The 22,482-nt window shown below is 38.9% G+C and overlaps 1 protein-coding gene across 1 annotated transcript; it reads left to right on the forward strand.

Annotated features, from left to right (window-relative positions):
* Nucleotides 1-3,557: 3,557 nt before the first annotated feature.
* bhlhe23 (basic helix-loop-helix family, member e23) lies at nucleotides 3,558-5,214 on the forward strand. The gene has a single exon (XM_056238224.1). The coding sequence runs from the start codon at nucleotides 3,876-3,878 to the stop codon at nucleotides 4,557-4,559; it is 684 nt and encodes a 227-aa protein (XP_056094199.1). The 5' UTR covers nucleotides 3,558-3,875; the 3' UTR covers nucleotides 4,560-5,214.
* The last annotated feature ends 17,268 nt before the right edge of the window (nucleotides 5,215-22,482 follow it).

The raw sequence follows: 22,482 nt of genomic DNA on the forward strand, positions 1-22,482 counted from the left end.
ACGGTAATTAATATGATCAGCCTTTTTCTTGATTACTAATGTTACACATGTTCCTGTTCGCCATCACAGAGTCAGACAGCTGCCTTCTAACAATCATCAGAAATGCTTTGAACAACTCAGAATGTCAGTGGAGAAAGGCATATAGTTCATCATATACATAATTCACCCGCTATATTGCTAAGTCTAATTTTTTATATCAAAAGAAAAATATACCTGGCTTCTCTTGAGACACCCTGTTAATGTGAACTGTCCAAAAAAATTCGCTGTTTGGATTTAAATAGACAAATGCTTAATAAATGTCTATGATTGGATCATTACCGCAGTGATTATTATGTTTCTAGCATGTTATACTGTATGTTTGACAACAGTTCTTCTAAACCTAATTTATAGATGTGTAGTTTTCTTTTCTTCAACAACCATATAGGAAAACATATCATGGCCATATTCCAGAATGAAAACGGCTGGGTTTCCATCCAAACATGAAGCAAATCTTTTCAAAGTTCGCAAAAAAAAAAAAAAAAAAATACGAATTAGGTGCGTTTCCTTCAAGTTGTTCAGCGGATGATGGTGGTATTGGTAACCTAGTAACCAGGCAGTGTATAATAAGTATAATGATAGCCTATGTTAAAGCCCGCCTGCAAGTTGACAGGATTGGTTACAACATGTTTGTGACTTGGAGAACAGGGGCGATTTCAACCCGCGTTTTTGAGACAGTCTTTGGTAAACTGCAGTTTTAAGCAGAAAATAGTGTTGACTGATGAATTTGCACATGGTTTGTCTTTAAGCATATTAAGAACACCACATAGAAATATAAACAACATTAAAAACTTGATTTTCACCACAGGGGGTCTTTAATAACATTTGAATGGATTATCAACATTAGTGTTTTATTGATTTTAATTGTGTATTAATTACTCTAATAACTCCTTGATGTTTTCTTGTTTTGGAATTGTACTTCTCTGAAATGAACACAAGATGGCGGTGCATTATCTTTGCATTAAAGGTCCCATATTGTCAAAAATGAAATTTCCTGGCCTTTTCATGATAACAGAGGTCTAGGGGCTATATAACTACCATATAAGTTTAAAAACAGTCAATCCACACACAAGTGCACACAGCCTGCATAAAGTAGTGTGCTTTTTCACAAGCCGTTGTGACTTCCGTAAAAATGTGATGTCAGAACTATTGTCACCGCCTTCAGTCACCACCCTGAGCACCGCCCACCGTCCCTCACTCCTTTTGTCCAACCCTCTATGGTCCAACCCCAGACAACATCGTTGCTGAGCAAAAACAAAACGGAAACATGTCGAGAAATGTGCGGGACCCAACGCAACAGAGTGCGGTGGGAACTAAATTTGATGGCCGAGTGCGGGCGGTAAGGTACTCGTGTGTGTGGGGGTTGCGGGAGAATAAAACAATTCGCGGAATCGCTGGACTCCCGGAAAATAGAAATATCTAAAAACAAATAAATTATTATTCATATGTTGTCCAAAAAAGCAACAAGAATAACTGAAACTAAATAAAAACGATTTACAGGCCAGAACGAGTTTCTATTTATAATGTTTGCAGGGTTGAGTAATGTAGCCAATCACAGACATTTGTGTTGATTTCTTGAATGCAATGGCCAATGAGATGCATTTAAGATGATCCTCTGATTATAACTAACGAAGTGTTGACATTATGAAAGATTTATTGTGCAGTCAGCTTCATTGAAAATAACGGAGCTTTGTGAGATCGCATGAACTGAGATGTCAGCTTTTTAGGATTAATTAAGGGAGCGCACTTTGCGCTATTTCTGTCATGCCAAACCATGCACGCATAGCCTATGCTTGCTTTTATGTTAAATTAACAATGGTTTGTGAATATTTATGCTTTAATAACAAATCATTTATCACCATCATTACAGGTGTTCTATTTACCTTACTTGTGAGCATCACCAAGCCACAGCAGGCTACAGCATACATGACCCTAGTCACTTGTGTTTGGCCTTGCCGACTTTGCCGTGCTTCACTCAGAAAACAACAGGCCAATCAGAAGAGAGGCTCATGAATATTAATCAGACAGGCCAAAATCGACCTGTTCTTGGCAGAGCTCCTGAGAAAGGGGCTGTAAAAATATATTGAGATGGTTTTTGGTACTTATACCGCAAATTTATATTCTTAAGGACATCAAAACCTAAAATTAAACTCCAGAAATATAGGACCTTTAAGACTGTTTAATAAAGAGATCAATTCCTTCCTTTGATTGGCTCTTTGGATTTTTTTTTCTAGAAAGAGTTTAAATTACAACTGTTGAATGATAATTGCAGTTTGTTTAATAGGTTTAAAATTAGGCTATGGGTCTATTTGTGTTTCTGTGGCACAGAATCCCAAGAACTGTGTTATAAAAGACCAGAAAGGCCACCTCATCGTTAAAGAATCAAAGTTGAGATTTTACCAACCTGCAAAGATTTTTTGCCATCTTCACATGTGTTTTAACCATAGACTGTAAGGTTGTAACCCATCCTTGGATTTTGGCTATAGGTGCTGAAACTGAATTTTGGCGATGAGATTAATCCCTCACAGCACGTGTTCTCTCTCATCCACTTCCTCCGTGTTCAACAAGACACACGTCAGGTCAGATGCAATGAACATAATTTAGCCTGCACGGTAAAAAATAAAAATATTATTGTGAAGATTTTTGAGCTAGAGAAAACGTTGCCATTTGCATTGCTTAAAATTTGTTGCCTATATTCAAATTAACATCGCGTTCATTTTTGGACCAAAGTATTCAGGTAGGCTATTTGTTACGGGTTTTAGCTGTAGCCTATAATATGAGTAAAATAAGGTCTGTGGTTAAAATTACTAGAAAGAGACTTAAATATCTGTTCCATAGGACAGTTACAGTAAACCTTGAATTCTCAAGCAGGTCCTTAGTTGTAGTCTTTGTGTTGCAACTTGTTAGTTTCTTTACTATTCGTGCTTGAGGTTTGACTGTGTGTAAATGTGTGTCACTTCTAGTAATGTTAACCACAGATATTTTATTTTATTTTATTTTACTATGAAGACCAAAACTTTTTAAATCAGAAAATTTCTGAGGAAACCCAAATGCTGGAAAAAGGCTAATGTTGTTCCAGTTGTAGGACTTCTAACTAAACCTCTCTAAAATTTGTATTGGAAAACTTTTTGTATGCACGGTAAAATAAAAAATAAAAAATAAAAATCATAATAGGCCTAGGCTATTCCTTAAAAGATAGCCTAAATTTGTCACCCAATTAGGGTCACCAAAAAGGTTGAACGTGGCAGAAAAAAATGTACTCTATAAAACAAGTTGTTTTGATCATTAGTTATGGCAATACTGCGTTAATTTGGTGTATAACTGATACACAGATTACAGAATAATACAATGGCGGTTCACTACAATGCGCCTGCCCTGTATTACATTATGCCATCATTTGTTCAGCAGTTATCATTGCTATAGTTGAATTTAGGAGCGTGCCAGTTTCTAATCTTCTTAATTAAAACGCCCTCCTGATTGGACAGAGTGATAATCCCGCGGGGCCTCGCGCTCTTACTCACTGGCGTGTAGAACTGCGCGCCAGTCTCAATCTGCCCAGGGCGAGGGCAAGACGCACTGCAAGAACGCGCGCAAGTTCAGACGAGGCGTCTAAAGTGCACACAACATCACTGTCTGCGCGGAAGAGCGTTACGCGAGTGCTCGACGTGATAGGGGAAGAAAGATCTCTATCAAAAAGTGACTTCATTTTCAACAACAGCCCTTTGGAGGACACCCACGAAAGAAAAGAAAGAAGACAGAGCGAGGAAGCTTTCAAGAGCGCGCTCGAAAGTTTTCCATCCGGTCCGTTTTTTGTTTTCGTTTTATTTATTTTCCCCAAAATGAATGCCGGCGAAGAAAACTTGCTGAAATCGATCAGCAACGACACCCTGCTGGACCTGACGCAGCGCTACGGACAGTCCGCCTTCGGCTTCGGCGCTGGCCACGGTGCTGGGAGTCCTGCCCGCTTCTCCCTCACACCTGCCGCGGATTTCCTCTCCGGTCAAACGGGAAAGTCAAACGAAAGTGGCGGAGAGCAGACCAGCGACGAAGACGACGGCTTCGACCACCTCGAGTCTCGAAAGAGAGGCGCGGGCTTCGACGATGATAAGCACCCGGGCGCTCTCGCCAAGAAGCCGAAGGAGCAGAGATCTCTCCGGCTGAGCATCAACGCGCGCGAGCGCAGACGCATGCACGACCTCAATGACGCGCTGGACGGCCTGAGGTCTGTGATTCCCTACGCGCACAGTCCATCCGTGAGAAAACTCTCTAAAATCGCAACTTTGCTTCTTGCAAAAAACTACATCCTAATGCAGGCGCAGGCGCTGGAGGAAATGCGCCGGTTGGTGGCTTATCTAAACCAAGGACAGACTATAACTTCGCCGATTCCCACCTCGCTCGCGCCTTTCGGACAGGCGGCCGTGTATCCGTTTTCGAGCACGGCATTGGCCACCTGCGCGGAGAAATGCAGCTCGTTCTCGGGGACCCCGTCCAATCTGTTCAAACACTGCAACGACAAGCCTTGACTTCCACGGGCTGAACTCTTCCTGCTTCATCCTTATGTTGGTCTGAATTGGAATGGTTTTGTTGGGAATGAGCTTAGGTCTGATTCAAAAGCCCTACGTGTCTAAATAACTACGATGTGTCATCCTGATTTATTAGATAATACATACAACAAAATGTTAACTGAGGCACACAGTATTACTGGAATAAGCTTTTAAACCCCTCAATTTCTAAAGCCTTTTTTGCTTCCCCCCCAAGGATTAAACATGATTATTTGTGTGAAAAACAAACAAACATTAAGAAATTCTATGTTACTTGCTCACAGCTTGCGGAGGATTTATTTCTTAATTCAAACCTTTTCACTTTCGTTGTTGGTGAACTATGCAATTTACTGCAATTTCCCACACTACAATAATTGCTTAACCTGCTTGTCAGAAATTAATAAACGGAAGATGAACTGTCTCACCTCCATCAGTGTATTAAAGCGGTGTAACATTCTCAAATGTTTGGCCTAAAAAGATTTTGTTTTTGTTATTGCACAATTCACTTGATTGTATTGTACAACTGTGAAGAACTACTTGATCAAACCTACAAAGCATTTGGTCTCGTTGCGACATGAGTTTCATACTGTATAGCCTATTGTTTATATGTCTTTATAATTAAAACATATATCTATGACCATCTCTGTTTTTTTCTCCCAAACTCACACTTATTAATTTTTTGCTACCTCTTTTGTTTCATTTCATAACCATTAAATTATTTAAAAAGTCTCGCCTATTGATGGTCCTATGACCCAAATTAAAGCTTCAGTGATTGTTGTTAGTAAACAGGACCTAGCACGTTACCAACACAAAAGTCTGCCACACTTAAGTTCAATTTATGTAGGACTATTGAAGGTTTGTGTCACGATTCTAATGTGTATTGAAGTTGTAATAAATGAGACCGGTCTCTGGTCTTCACTGGTAAGACGCGGCCTGCTGGCGGAAGCGCCCCGGGGCCGAAGGGTCCTGTCCTTGAGTATTTGTGTGATCGTGAATCGGCAGTGTTCTGTAACCTATAGCCCTTCTTCCACTTATTAACACGATTTCAGCGCCTGTCGTCCACAGCCTCATAATGCAAGAGCGCAGCAAAGACAGTTTCATACACACTGCTCTTTAACCAAACCAGACCTTTGTCACTGATCTAACATTGAATCGATATATCACCTCGTTTTGGACTAGTCCTTCCTGATGTTTGTTTAGCCTCAGAGAATATCGTTTTTAATCGTTTTGCCTATTACCAGCAGAGGAGGCAAATATAAAGCTTTACGCGTTCAAATAATTGTAAGAATTAAATGATATTCTTAATACGTTTAAAAGATCATATATTTTTACTTGTTAATTTAATGTAGGCATGTAGCCTACTGTTTTTTCAACTTCTGATTTTCAATAAGAATTTATGTAAAAAAAATTATAATACACTCCTGGGTCATGGCACGAAAAATGTGCCGTTTATTTCCCCAATAAACATAAAACAGTGCCGCTAACAAAAACAAGATGACATCAACTTTTACTTATTATTATAGGAATTCTTTATGACACATAAACAGTAGGTAGCCTAACTTAAATTTGATCTTTTCTTTGGGATTTTTTTTTTGGTCTATCTCCACGCTGTCTTTCCACCTTCTATATTAGCAAATGTTCTCATTTTCTTTAGAAAAACACCGTGGCCCAGGGCAATGGCTAATGAACTGTAGGCTTTAACAACTCTGTTCAAATCCTCAATCCCGTTACCTTTTAAATGCATTCAAATGTTTACATAGCCTATGCTATAGGCCTAGGCAATAGCTCGATATGGGACAATACAAGTTATTCACACTTGTTAAATTGCATAATGAAACTTGTTTGAATATTATTTGCCTGAGGGAATGTTTAAAATCTTTTAGCACAATTAGCAAATATTTATTTTACATATCACAGGCGCATGGCCCTATGCACGAGGATATTTTGAATACCCGTTATTTTAACGTGTATTATCTACACTACTCAAAGTCTGTGTTTTATGGTTAGCCTATTATGAAAAGTGTTCTTTAAAGACAGGATTCCCCTCGCAATCGCATTATGCCATCACTTGTTAACGAGCTTCAGTCTTTGTACCTTTCCACTAAGTGTGCACTCGAGAGAAAGTGATCTTGAGCTCGCGCTGCGTTAAATGAACAGTCATCATCACTCCCAGTGGGGCGTCACCAGCGTACACCCCTGGCATGTCGAACCGGCGCTGTCCTGACACAAGACTTACGACTGAACACTTCTGACAAGGAAGAAAGCGGCGATTTAGAGTGACAAGCGAGCTGCTGTTTCAGTTTTCCTAATCACTCTTGATTTAATCTAATTGGTGTGGATGAGGCCTAAAAATGTGACCGCTGTGATGGAGTTTATTTATTTATTGCTCTTTTAAACTTGTTTAAAGATTTGTTTCTGATAATTGTTGAGGATTACTGCGTGACTGCTGGTTTTAAAGAACTTATAAATAGCTATAAAAAAAGGTTTTGCACAAAAAGGTATAGAGCCTACAGCATGTTTAGGCTACTCACAAGACTTTAGACATCAGCTTTCTAGAAAATGTATTATTTTACCTTCGTGAATGAATTGTATAAGTGAACGAATCCTTTCGTTCTGGTCCATTGTTTTGAAAACGATCGATGTTTTTAACGAATCATTTTTATAATGATGACTCGCAAATAGCTCATTAAAAGACGCTCGTTTATCGCCACCTACCGGCGAGTTTCACAGAGTCGATTATTGTCGGACATTTACGTTAGGTCCACAAAACATATAGCCTATGGTATTTTAAATATTAAATTAAATAATACAGAACGTGAAGCGATACATGCAGGGGAAAGTAAAATAAATATAGGCTATACAAATAATTAGCCTAGCCTAAAGTAACACACATGTAAAAAAGTGTTGTTCACTTAGCCTACATTGTTTTAGTAAGCCCGTTGCCTTACAATTATTTGACAATTATACTTGACAATTCCACATGACTTAATTGTTTCGCATAATAATTTGAAGGTAACGGGTTTCCTCGATTTTTTAAAGCTAAGTCAACTGATCACTTCTTACAGTAATTTACAACAAAATATCTGAGTTACTTTTTCAAATACGTAATGCAAGTTCCTGTTTTCCCATTTATTGACTGACACCTCTCCTGTCCCCGTGTTGAGTGAAATCAGCAGGAGTAAGTGCAGAGGCGTTGTGTGGGGTGTCTAAACATGATGGATATTAGTTCTAGACTAACGTGAGCATGTATTTACTCACCTCACTTTCACAAAAACATATTCGGTATTCCTCAAAATGAATAAAAACAGTGAAATGCAAACTCAGAATATTACGCAAACCTGCAATAATTAAATATGTTAAATAATACAAATATACTTTATGTATTCTCACTTTATTAACCAATTTCTTTGGTGTTGACCATTGATGATTCATCTCAACATGCAAATAAGAAAAAATTACTTTAGTTAAACATAACATTTGTGTTTAATTTTTTTTATTGCTAAAGTACACACCGAAAAAACTAAGCCATTGCCCAATGGGCGACCATCAGCATGGTATGTCCTGGCCTTAAGAGTGTTGAGCTTTCTTCTCCTTTGTCCTATTCTTATTCAATCTAGAATGGCACAGCTGATTTTGGTTTGTTTGAGCTGCGCCCTCTACTGTACAGGTGTGAATGTGCATTTCATTCAGCCTGAGGCTTATTTATTTTACTTTTGGTGTGAAAGGGACTTTACATTTGCTTAAAAGACAACATTTCTGCGATTTTTTTGTTATATAAAAAAAGCAAGCGAGCCTAGCCCATGAAAAAGTTATGTAAAAGTAACTTTATTGTCAATTCTACTACTGTAAAAAATGATCGTGATTTTAATGGTAAAAGACTGTAAAAATGCTACAGTGCAAAACTGTTAATTGGTTAACAGAAAGTTTCCTTACTATATACCGTAAATAACTGTGATAGATTTAACGGTATGTAATTTTACTGTAAAATACCGTTAAATTTACAGTTTTTGAAAGTGAAAAGAACAACTCATTGTATAATTTACAGTGAAAAACCGTAAATTGACATTCCCACAATTCCCTGCATGACACTTCACATTTGATTTAATTTTGTTGAAATAACAATGTTTCTTCTTAGTTTTCTTAGTTCTTTTCTAATCAGTTATGTTCATTATGGTTTTATGTTACATTTAATGTTGTTAAATTAATGTTTATTGCATTTTTAAAATGTCATGTGTCCGTTACCATGATGGTGTTTAATGTTTGTGCGAATAAGACTGTGAAGCTTCAATATAATAAATAAACTTTCTTGTGGAAGAATGCTTGTGATGAGCTTTGATTTATCATGTGATGCTCATCACTGCTGTGATGATTGTTGGTTGTCAGTGTATGACAATGGTACAAAACAGATATTAATACTTCAATAAGTTGGTAAATTATCATTATATCAGATAATGAATTATGGTGTATTACTGTAAATTTTAAGTTAAGTCTGTAAAACCAAAAACGTTGATACCGTATTTTTGACGGTAAAGTTCTGGTAACCACAGCTGCCAGTTTTTTTCCGTAAAAACAACAGAATTTTTTTTACAGTGTATGTGTAATGATAATGAATGGCTGGCAGCAAGCTTTAGGACCCAAATGCAAACTTTAACAACACACTCGAACACAAAACAAAGGCATGGCGAGGCATGAAACAGAAAACTGAGAACAAGAACCTGGACCAGTAACATTCACACATAACATACAATACTAGACAAAAACACAGGGCAAACATGAGGGCTTAAATACACAAGACTAACGACAAGACAAGGGACACCTGTGAACAATAATCAGACGATTAACCAATGACAAGACACATGGCAGGATCACATGACAAACGGAATCACATGACAAGACAAGAACCAGGAACAAGAAACAAAACCCAAACCGTGACAGTATGTATGTACAGGACATACAGAGGATTGAAATTCCGTTTCCCTCAGACCCATGGTGTTAAACACCAACATAACACAAGACAAGTATTAAAAATAAATAAAATACAATACATACACAAAAACATCACTTAACATGAGTGTTTAAATATATTTACATTGTAGTCCAAACGATGCATAAGAGATAGCAGCAATTGTAAAAGTGTCTAGTGCATTGTGTGACGCATACTTTCCATAAAATGTAACTAAGTAATGTAATAAGTTACTTTTTTAGGGAATAACACAATATTGAAACCCATTACTTTTAAAAGTTTCCCCAACACTGATGGCCAAGACAAATTAGTCAACCAAACCTGTGCTTTATCGGCCACAATAGAAAGGCTGCAGAACACAGATATTGAGAATGTTGTGTCTAACATTGATATCACCAGACAACGACTTTTATTTGAAGTATGGAAACAACACTTGCTGACAAGACGATCTGTAAGTTATGTAAAACTACACCGCCTATTCTTCAAACATATTTGTCAGAATATGCCATTAGATGCGCTTCAGTCTTTCCTGCATCCAGATGTCTGATACGCGAACAAATGACTCTAATGCACTGGTTCTTTTTAATGAGTCTGTCAAAAAAAATTACGAAACAGCCTTGAATTTCCATGTAATGCCACGAACACACTACATGATTTGCCGGGGAACACTACACAAAGTCGTCGGATCGCTGTTCTTCTCACACTTATGACTGGTGTAACATTACACGACGAATCGGTGATAGGGTGTCACACATTACACAACATTTCAATAGGAAGAATCGCTAACTTCTCTGCCTGGCCTACAAACTACGTTTCACAACCAAACACGCAAGTGATACAGGAAATAACGTAAGATCACGCATCAAGCCGCGGTCACACTAGACTTTAGCTGCGTCCCAATTCAGAGGCCGCATCACTTCGAAGGCTGATTGCGTTACCATGGCACGCGAAAGTTGTCCCAATTCAAAGGCTCCTTCAAATGCGGACGCCAAATGTGGCCTTTGTTTCCCTTGAAATGAAGGATACAACAGAGGAATCCTTCGTGGCCTTGCCTACCCAAGAATTTATTGCGCACCAGTAGGATTTTTTTTTTAGAGAAATTGACAAATTACACTTTTAAACGTAACTATTGGGTTTCAGCTTACTCAAATATCTAATGATACAAATTTATATACAGAAATGGACCATGGTGAACATATTTAGCCAGTTTGTGAACCCTGTTTTGTTTTCAGACAGTTTAATATAATTTTTACAAAAAGTCCAGTACAAACATTACAGTCACTCATCAACTGGAGCTGTCACATTTGGCGACAAGAACAGTCCTCCGTAGGCTAGACCGTCCCATTTAACAATGCTCAGTCCAACCTTCGTGGCCTTCGAAGGATGCAGCCTCTGAATTGGGACACAGGCAATGACTCCTTCCCCTGAACTTTGCCCTGTATCTTGCTCTCTTATTGGCTGTAGGTCATCGCCGATGTAATTTCCAGTCAAAACACATTTCACACTGCATGACTGAGTTGCTGACAGGTCCAGATATTTATGCTAAATATCTCATGGGCATCTGCAAAAAAAATCTTTAAAAAATATAGACAAAAAATTCCCCAAATCAGAGACAAATCGGTGCTTGTTTACATCGCTTTGCGTATTTGATAATACACACAAAGCAATTGTCACTCACCTGAACAAGCACCAATTTGCTTCCTTTTTTGGGAACCGTTGGCAAGTGAAATTCAGGGCTAAAATTGTGCGGTGTGTACCTGGCATAAATGGCAATTTGAATCAGACTCACTCCCTCGGTGAATCGTTCAGAGTCGTTTACATCTGACTCCCTCACTGAACTGCAATTCATTTTTCGGTCTGAATCGAAATAAAACAGGAACTGTGATGTATAGGCCTAAGATTTATTAGCAATGCACTCAATGAGCTGAAGCGCTTCCAAACAACCATTTTCATTTTTATTAAGTAAGACTCCTAAATGTTTCATTCATTGTCCTGCACCTCATCAGCTGAACTATTCAAAGGCTTATTTGTTTGTGAGCGTTTCTTAGAAAGATAGGCACTATATGAAAAGCTCTTATTATTTGTAATCTGAGCATTTATATTGTTTATTGCAAAACTATAGAGTATTGAAAATATAATTTGCGCTTTCTTTAATTCAGACATGTTATCAGACTAACAACAAGCAAACCCATTAATTGATGTTTTCTGGCATATAAAAGTTATTGCTGATAAGTGCACCTTCTGTATCAGCCTCCTAACACAAGTTGTTTATAATAGGGTTACAGTTATTTCTCACGTCTTACAGTATTTGCCCTTCTTTTCCGTGGGTTCACTGCCGAATGATTTCATTACCGTAGCTGGGAGCTTCTGTTTGTGTGTGTTTGTCGCTCTTTGCAGGCGGCTGAGGAGAGGGAAAAACATATGCCCTTAAGTGCCGGACTCTGCCGAGTGTTTCTGACAGCACTGCTGAGAGACATTAAGCTCTTGAGGAAGCACATCACAGCTCTGGCCTCGCTCATGTACATTCGCATATAGCTGCACACACATGTTTGGGACTGTGAGTTTCGGCGATGCAAACAGGCCGAGAGCAACAAAGTGGAGATGGGGGCGGACTGCTGGAAACCTCACTCAGGTTTATGCTTGTTTATGCACAACAGACACTGCAAGGCACTCAGGCTTAGTGTCAGAGGCCCCTGGAATCAGAAGAGGTAGTTTGGAAGGAAATACAAAAGTGCATAAAGCAGTACGTCTGTATGTGATGACCCTCAATAGACCTGCGTGTGCGTGAGCGCGGGTTGAAATGCTGATTTAGAGGGTACAGATGGTCCGTATGAGATAATTAGCTTATTTTTATGTCCCTTTAGTGCTGTTTTTGTTTGTTTCTCCAGATCTTGTACTGTATGTCCATGTATTCAGGTGCTGGGGATCCCCTTTGGTGGGTCTATGACATCATCGCAGCCCCCCTGCTTGCGGCCCAGTTTGTCGTATACGATGACCGACTAAGTCATTTGGTTCCGAGGAGCCATGTGATTCAGGCCGACGTGAGGGACAATGCGGCATGACGGACCAGCCCTCTGTTCGTTACTCTAATCAGACATGGATGCGGGAGGGCGGCGCTGCCCGTCTATATGCCCGCTAACTCTCTTAACATGGCATGCAGGCCAGAACCCTCACCCATCGCCACAAGGCACCTGACACCATGCATTTAAACTATAGAATTTCTGCTGGATGAGGCCGAGGGGCAGAGAGAAGAAGAAAAGAAGGTTAATGATCCTGAGGAGGAATAGCAAGGTCCATTCAGATATATTAGTGTAGTCTAGCAGAACCAGCTGTAATATTCAGAATCAGCATCTTTATTTTCGGTCTTTTTAATTGCACAGATAAAAGAATAATCCAGTTTCGGTTGAGTTAAACTAAATGGCAACAATTTACAATAAGGTCTATAAGTTAATGTTAGTTAACTAACATGAGCGATACATTTGTTACAGTATTTATTAATCTTTGTTCATATTGATAACTGTTCATTGTTAGTTCATATGAGCTCAGGTCCATTAAACAATATTAACAGATTCAATTGGATGATTAACCTACGCTTAATAATTGCTTTAGAAGTGTTTTTTTTGTTTTGTTAGCTCAGATTAACATATTTTAACAAATGGAACCTTATTGTAAAGTGCTACCATTAACATTATGCCACAAATGTTTAACATTTAGCCTGGCTCATATTGAAGCAAATAAAAATACAGAGAAAGTTTTGCTTTAGGCCTTGAGGCAGGTGGGCTTGCCGAGTCTTTAAAAGCTGTGTAAAAGAACAAGAGAGGAAGGATGAGAGATTAAGTGGTTGTCTCCCAGTTTGTCAGTGTATGTGAGCTGACACACAGGGCAGCCAGTCCACTTCCTCAGCTTAATCTCTGTAATGGCCCTCAGACGCCAAACTGGTGGGGGGACATTTGGGGAGACGCAGGAGAATAGAAACACTGAAAAAAGAGACATGCACCAGTTCAACCACATTCCCTCTCCACTGTCAAGGCCATTACATTCATGAACATGTAACTAGAGCTTTTGTGGTAGCACACGACATGCCAACACATACGCGCTAAGAAAGTCCCTTTGAAAAAAAACATAAATTGATTTTTAAATATGTAATGTGCAATTGTAGTACATTAACTAACATATGGACATTGTGTTGTACATTAATTTATTTAGATGCCACCCTACAGACAATACGCCTACACACACACACATTCACCCGGTCTGCCCTCCTTGAGGCAGCTTAGTAGAAACTGTTTTGTAAGGAGCAGGGGGAGATGGTTAACATCATTAATTAATGCCAGAAACTATGTAATTGGCCATCCATAATCTTCCATGCACTCAGAATTCTGACAGGCAGGCAGAGGTGCGCTCCACTGCAAAGACTGATAAACACACGCAGAAGATTCAGTCGTAACGCATCACGCAAGTGTGTGTGCATGTGTTTATCAGGAGGAAAATCATAGTGTTCACTTTTATAAAAGAACATGTTGGCTTCAGTTCAACTTTCAACAAAAATCTGAATGAGGCACTACAACTACAACTACAAATGAAAATGTTAAAATACTCACTTTTTCAAAAGTATAGCCAGTAAACAATATTGTTCTGACATGATTTTAGTGTTAAAAAAACTTTTAATTTTAATTGCTTACCTTTTCTATGTATTATCCAATATCCAATGTTACTGTAACTGGAATGAACTTTTTCAACAATTTGCTCAATGCTTAAAATCCAGAAATGACTGTAGAAAGGGATGCGCTCAACTTTACATCTCAAATAATCACAAGAATTAATGAGTGCCTTTTATAAAAATAAGTTCTTCATTATGTTCTAAAATTGGGTCCATTTACGTCCATTGGTATCCATAACCTTGATTTTTACAGGGGTTATTTTTTCCAAGGAATTGGTTGAAATTAATTTTGTTGTAGTCAACATTATGCCACAAATGCTGTCAACAAAACTATTAATTTGAATATTCCTTTAATTAAACCTCTAATCCAACAATGGCAAATGTTTTTCACTGATTCCCAAGGTAGCCTCATATGTATGGATCGTTTCTTTTTTTCTATACAGTTTGACATGCTTTCACTTGAATATTGAATTCATTAAGTGTTGTGAAATGCCTTTCGGTTTTCACACTGATGAAAGAAACTCCTCCTAACTTGGACATACTCGTCCACCGCCCCCAGCTCAAGCCGGCGCACACATTCCCTCAGGCTGGCTGGCAGACAGGAGGCGGAGGCTGTGAGCGCGAGCAGGGCTGGCTCTCCGCATTCCTGGCCGTCTGAGATGGAATGAAAGGAAAGATTAATGGCGTTTAGCACGGCGTTGAGACTCGTGCGTTCCTAATTAAAATCGGACGAACAAGCGCACGGCCAAGGATCAGTGGCTTTTAATGAGGAGCTTGTAGGCTGATTTGGGCATAATTTTCTGCTTAATAAGGCTGGTTTAAAAAGTCATTTTGGAGGGATGGCACTCTTTTGAACCTGCTCATTATCAATGAGGACACCTCACTTAAGTACTTCAGGAAACGGTGGCTTTAATTAATATAGAGCTGCCACGTGGCTGTGCTGACAAGACAGAGAGAGAGAGAGAGAGAGCGAGCGAGGGAGGGAGGGTTGAAATTGATGAAGAACTTTCAAGGGCAATGGTTTCATTAAGCGGCTTCATTACGAACTGAATAACTCTTTGTGTCATTTGGATTCCTGGCGCTTGCGCTGTACAGTGCAGACTGGGAGGTGATGTACTGTCACTCGACAAGTCTTGACATGAGAGAAGAGCTGTGTAGAGTCAGACATACTAACAAGCCCTAATGACCCCCCCGCCCCCCTTTAATGTCCCATTCAGAGTTTACAATTCACCACACACCCTTGTTATCTACATCAACGGGTGATAGGACAACGGGACAAAGCATTTGTAGCACAAGATTAGTGTTGTTAGGGGAGCAGGCGAACTCAGCGTGAGTGCTGGTAAGTCATGTACTCGTTCTCAGCGAGTCATTGGTTTCTGGACATGGCCCACGCTGCATCAGGTCCAGATGAGGCATGCGGGGTTCGAGAGGGATGTATGGCCTGGAGGGCTGAGTGCAGGCAGGCAGGGAAGGAGGGGGGCGTTGAGATTTATCTAGACTAGTCGCAGTCGATCTCTTCTGCAGTGAATTGGGCTAAAGACTCTCAAAGCCTCCTCATCCCATTGTACTAATCTGCTTATGGATGATTCTACAGTTCAGGATCTTTATCACGGGAAAGTGCTTCACTCCAGGGATTCCCAGTTAAAGCCCAGTCAATCACTAACACTCGTGTGCCTGTGCCACTTTTCTCTTTTTAAACTGCTTTTATGTTCTGCTAATTACACCTCACTTTTGAAGAAGTCTGAAGTCTCGCTTTTGATAGATTGATTGATACATAATATTGTTAATATTAACCTGTATACAAATGCAGTATAATTAATATAAGCACATGTACGATATTCAGAATCTATAAATACATATGCAAACACAATATGGTTAATATGTTCAACACATTTACTAATACACAAAATAGTTAATATTAAAGTCCCCCTGTGGTGAAAACCGAGCTTTTAATGTTGTTTATGTGTCTATGTGGTGTTTTTAATATGCTTTAAGACAAGCCATGTGTGAATTCATAAGTCAACACCATTGCTGAGCATTTTCTCCTTAAAACTGCAGTTATCTAAGACAGTCTCAAAAACGCGGTTTGAAATCGCTGGTGTTTGTGACGTCACAAACTACCTTGTAACGAATCACGTCAACGTTTGATCGTCAACGAGTGGATCTCTGAGCTGGTGTGAGTGGGTGGAGGCGGGGCTCATTTGCATAGTCATAGAACCGCGTATACTAAATGAGGCAAGAGTGTAGAGTTACATTCAAGCTATTTTAAGGCATGAAGAAATTATTTTTCAAGGAAAAAACTTTTAAATATGTCAGTTTGGTGATCAAAGATGAGTTATAAGGGATACAATTATAGACTACAGTGCGACTTTAACATATATATAAACGCAAACACTGTAAAAAGCGAACAGTTGACTTAACATAAAAAAGTGAGGAAACCCGTTGTCTTATGCATAATTGAAAACATTAAGTTATGTGGAATTGTCAAGTTTACATAACTTAATTTTTTCAATTTAAGTTTATTACTTAATAATTTTAAGGCATCAGGTTTCCTCACTTTTTTTTTGGTGTTTTTTGCCTTTATTCTGAAAGTGCAGTTGGAGAGATGACAGGAAGCAAAGTGGGGGAGAGTGGGAGACAGGATCGCCAGATCGCCACAAACCAGGACTCGAACTCGGGTCGCCCGAAGCACATTTCAGAGGGCTGCCCACGAGGTCGTCGTCTCTGACTAAACACATCTATACATCTTTCTATACATAATCTTTCTTTCTTTCTTTTTCTTTCTTTCTTTTTCTTTCTTTCTTTCTTTCTTTCTTTCTTTCTTTCTTTCTTTCTTTCTTTCTTTCTTTCTTTCTTTCTTTCTTTCTTTCTTTCTTTCTTTCTTTCTTTCTTTCTTTCTTTCTTTCTTTCTTTCTTTCTTTCTTTCTTTCTTTCTTTCTTTCTTTCTTTCTTTCTTTCTTTTCTTTCTTTCTTTCTTTCTTTCTTTCTTTCTTTCTTTCTTTCTTTCTTTCTTTCTTTCAGACACTGCTTGCTTTTCTCTTTTTTGTTTTTGTTGTTTACTTTTGTTTTTTTAATTTCTACCAAAACATTTCAACTGATTTGAATGGGTTATAAGGGTTTCTAATTCTGAAGAGTGGATAGAGGCACGCCCATGCAGTGAGCAGGAGAACACACACACATACACGCACGCACACACACACCGGCTCATTTTAATCATCTCAATGGGATCCACGGACATGATTCCAGGCTTTTAGACTTGTTGATGTCATTCACACTCTTACCCCATGCAAACCCAATCAGTATCAGGTAATATCAGCCACTCTTTGAAGGATTAAAAAGAATAAATGGGGTTTTATGGCGTTTTGTCTGAGGGATAATGCCTCTGAAATATTGTAATAATGAAAATGGATTTGATTTATGTAATTTCTTTCTGACTTAGTTTTCTCCAGGATATGGGGGGTGGCAGAAGGGCTTCTTAACATGCTTTGACATTAAAGGGATCCAATTGTTTTTCAGTTCTTCTGCCCCTGAGATGGAAGCTTTAGGATAGTGAGAGAAGAGATGTTCCCTAAAGCCTCCTCAACTAATACTAATATTCAAGATAAGCCCTTTCACAAATAACTTGTTATCGCACACGCAATACCACTGAAAGTCAATGATGTATAGTGTTTTTTTATATGTATCTTCATTGTTTCATGTTTGTTTTGTTCCTTTGTAGCACAACTGCTCACTTGTTTTGAACCTGCAGGCTCGTGGCTTTATTATGTTTACTGTAGAGTGACAATTTATCACCTCAATCCATTATAAAGCCCACCATTAAACAACACAAGGTAAATTACATTTGCGTTTATTCGTTTAGCGGATACTCTCTAAAGAGTCCTAACATTTTCCACTTTGCGCAAACCTACAGTGGTTTGAATGATCTCGATATTGATTGATTGATCTTTTATATTCTTTGCCAAAAGAAGCCATATTTTTCCAGTTTCCAGTCCAAATTAAATTTAAAAAGACAAAAGGCCACAAAATAATTGCAAGAAAACACGCCTTTCTATTGAGCCGTCTTCACAGGCTGCACACAAGCACACAAGATTCAATTTATCAACAAATCTTTAAATGAATCATTCAAAAAGACTCACTGAATCTATCCGAGTGATTACTGAAACAACATGTTATTATAATTTTCACTGGTGGAATAAAACACTCAAACATGTATTTACCCTACCGTTCAAAAGTTTAGGGTCAGTCTCTCTCTTATACTCACCGAGGCCGCATTTTTTTAATCAAAACACAGTAAAAACAGTAATACTATTTTCTATTTTAAAATATTGTAAATCCAATTATGTACTTTATTCCTGTGATGCAAATCTGAATTTTCAGCATCATTACTCCAGTCTTCAGTGGCCCTTCTAAATATATACAGATTTGTTTCAAATGCAGGAAACATTTCTAATTATTATCAATATTGAAAACGGTTGTGCATAACATTTTTGTGGAAACAGATCAATGTTTCAGGATTCTTTGATGAATAGAAAGTTAAAAAGAACAACTTTTATTTGAAATAGAAATCATTTGTAACGTTATAAACGTCTTTACTGTCACTTATGATCAATTGAATGGATATTGTCTTAATAAAAGTATTAATTTCTTTTAAAAAGTTTGAAACTTCCCTGTATAAACTAAACTGAGAGAGAATTTCTTAATGAATTTACACTCACCGGCCACTTTATTAGGTACCCCATGCTAGTAACGGGTTGGACCCCCTTTTGCCTTCAGAACTGCCTCAATTCTTCGTGGCATAGATTCAACAAGGTGCTGGAAGCATTCCTCAGGGAGTTTGGTCCATATTGACATGATGGCATCACACAGTTGCCGCAGATTTGTCGGCTGCACATCCATGATGCGAATCTCCCGTTCCACCACATCCCAAAGATGCTCTATTGGGTTGAGATCTGGTGACTGTGGAGGCCATTTTAGTACAGTGAACTCATTGTCATGTTCAAGAAACCAATTTGAAATGATTAGAGCTTTGTGACATGGTGGAAGTAGCCATCAGAGGATGGGTACATGGTGGCCATAAAGGGATGGACATGGTCAGAAACAATGCTCAGGTAGGCCGTGGCATTTAAACGATGCCCAATTGGCACTAAGGGGCCTAAAGTGTGCCAGGAAAACATCCCCCACACCATTACACCACCACCACCAGCCTGCACAGTGGTAACAAGGCATGATGGTTCCATGTTCTCATTCTGTTTACGCCAAATTCTGACTCTAACATCTGAATGTCTCAACAGAAATCGAGACTCATCAGACCAGGCAACATTTTTCCAGTCTTCAACTGTTCAATTTTGGTGAGCTCTTGCAAATTGTAGCCTCTTTTTCCTATTTGTAGTGGAGATGAGTGGTACCCGGTGGAGTCTTCTGCTGTTGTAGCCCATCCGCCTCAAGGTTGTGCGTGTTGTGGCTTCACAAATGCTTTGCTGCATACCTCGGTTGTAACGAGTGGTTATTTCAGTCACTGTTGCCCTTCTATCAGCTCGAACCAGTCTGGCCATTCTCCTCTGACCTCTGGCATCAACAAGGCATTTCCGCCCACAGAACTGCCGCTCACTGGATGTTTTTTCTTTTTCGGACCATTCTCTGTAAACCCTAGAGATGGTTGTGCGTGAAAATCCCAGTAGATTAGCAGTTTCTGAAATACTCAGACCAGCCCTTCTGGCACCAACAATCATGCCACGTTCAAAGTCACTCAAATCAACTTTCTTCCCCATACTGATGCTCGGTTTGAACTGCAGGAGATTGTCTTGACCATGTCTACATGCCTAAATGCACTGAGTTGCCGCCATGTGATTGGCTGCTTAGAAATTAAGTGTTAACGAGCAGTTGGACTGGTGTACCTAATAAAGTGGCCGGTGAGTGTATATGAAAATGAATTGGAATTGAATCTCAATGAAAATCTAAATGAATTGAGAGCTTAGTTTATAAAGCAAAATCAAATTGAATCAGGAAATATGTATCAATACCCAAATGAGGAAAACGTGATTGAAATGAGCATGTTATAAGATGAAATACATGAATTAGGCTTTGCAATTCTAAGTAAACCTCATTCAAGACGCTGTTATTACTCAGCCCTGCCATCTACATTTTGACAATTAGAGTGTGTAATGACAAGTGTTTGGTTTTATGTGATTAGAGGAGTGTTATGGCCGGTCCTGCACCCCTCTGCTGCTCAGGTTGATGTGACAGCCCTCCATCCATCATGCTGAGAGGGGCCGATCCATGAGAGGGTGAGGGGGTGTATCTGAGGTAATATTCTCCCTCTTAATTACTCTGGAAGGATAATGGCCCAGATGACTTTGAGGAGGATCAAGACAGAGCACAACAGATAGACTGATACTGGGTAGAATCACTCTCACATTCAGTATGAAGAAACATATATGGCCCTCAAGAGCTTCATAAACAGCCATAGAGTGTGCATAGAGTGCGCATATTCTAGTGCATAGCATGAATGAACACTGCCTTACTGAGCCTGGTGTGTGTGTGTATGTGTGTTCGGACGCTTTCGAGGAGGTCTCTTCATTACTGCCACTCCCCTGCACTTCCTCAGATAATCCCCACACCCTGCAGAGACTACAGGAAAACTGGCAGAAACACACACACACAAACACTCACAATCTGCATACACACACCACTTCAAGCTGTAAATCAACTCTATAGGATGTTTTAGAGCCATTATTGAAAAATTAAGCATTTTGCTCTCTTTACAGCAAGCATACACTGGAAGAAAAGGATTTACTCCAAAACAATTGCTAGTAAATTTCATAAATAATTACAAAGGAATGGCATGTAACACGTTGAATCAAATCTGAAATTTTGAAGAATGAACCAGATATAGCATTTCTTACTCCAATAATATTTTATTACAACTTTCATATTTACGAAAATCTGTATTGTTATAATATGAAATGCATACCACTATTTGGGTTTATTTTAAATTCACGTTTTAAGCATAACAAAAAAACAAAACAATATACTGAGGTTTAAATTTAAACAAAGAATAAATATTTGGAACTTAATTTAAGATATACTATTCATCTGCAAATGTATCTTGTTTTAAGGATGTTTAGATTTCACTATTGTAAGAGACAAAAAAACACATTAGGAAAATTCTTTTTCGCAGTGTAATAGACAATAACAGTCTTAAGTTGTTCCTGCAACTGCCCTTTTAAAATGAACAGCCAAAAACCTTTACATTCTCCACCTGAAGCTTTTTGGGCCAATGGTTGACACTCTGTCCCTGTCAACCAATCATCTCTGGCCTGTGTATTGTTATCACATAACAGCAAACAATGGCTGATCCGTATCAGAGACTTACGACAGATAAATGTGCGTTCCTCCGCCCCTCCTGATATCTCTTATATTCAGAACATGGGATTTTCCATCATGTTCTTGGCTCTCTTTTCATTTTAATCATGACAATGGGATCAGATAATCCAGGCCAGAGAGTGGGTTTTTATTGTTCTGATTGAGTCTCTTTTGTTGGGCAGATATGTAATATGGAGTTGTAAGAGGATTTAACACAGTAGATTGTCTGATTTAATCATGTTTGCAGAGGTAAAGCGGCACTTACATGCTTGGAGTGGGTTAAAACAGAACATGGCAGTAGTTTGAGGCAGTGAAGGGTTTTGCAATGGTCTGATCTTTAAATGTTTCAGACGGATATTTGGAGCTAAAACTCCCCTGCAAACATGAATATGTGCAGTTATTACCTTAAGGAACTATTTCCACCAGAAGTGGCCCTTAAAAATGACACTAAATTTATCTGGCCCTTCATTATAACCGCATGCACATTCAAGCAGCATGCAGGACACACACTCCCTCAGATTCTTAAATGGGTTTTGAATACAACTCGTAAAAACTCGAAAAAAGCATTTACAATGCATATATTTGTTGTGGTTTACCATCCTATTGTGGGAGTATATAAATTCATAAGAATATATTCTTAAATATTTTCTTGCAGTTATGCTATATTTAACCTCTCTTATCAGTGAGAGTTTCAGTCTAGCTGAGAGAGTGAAAGGCAGTGTGAGACAGAAGACACACACACACACACACACATACAGGGCAGCATGGAGTGTGTGGGGATTAGGGGGAGATATACTCACCCCATCTATTAATCCCCTCAGTAGCAGGAGAAAGAGTCTCTGCTCACCACACACACAAACGCATGACATTTTAGCATCTGAAATGGAGTTGCTTTATTTCTAGACCGCAGCAGACTTGTT

This window comes from Rhinichthys klamathensis, unplaced genomic scaffold (assembly GCF_029890125.1).
Source record: "Rhinichthys klamathensis goyatoka isolate OS25496 unplaced genomic scaffold, OSU_Roscu_1.1 h1tg000510l_1, whole genome shotgun sequence".
In the NCBI taxonomy this organism is placed as follows: Eukaryota; Metazoa; Chordata; class Actinopteri; order Cypriniformes; family Leuciscidae; genus Rhinichthys; species Rhinichthys klamathensis.

Coding starts and splice junctions, on each gene's coding strand:
- bhlhe23 (XM_056238224.1), top strand. CDS start 3,876: ATGAATGCCGGCGAAGAAAACTTGCTGAAATCGATCAGCAACGACACC.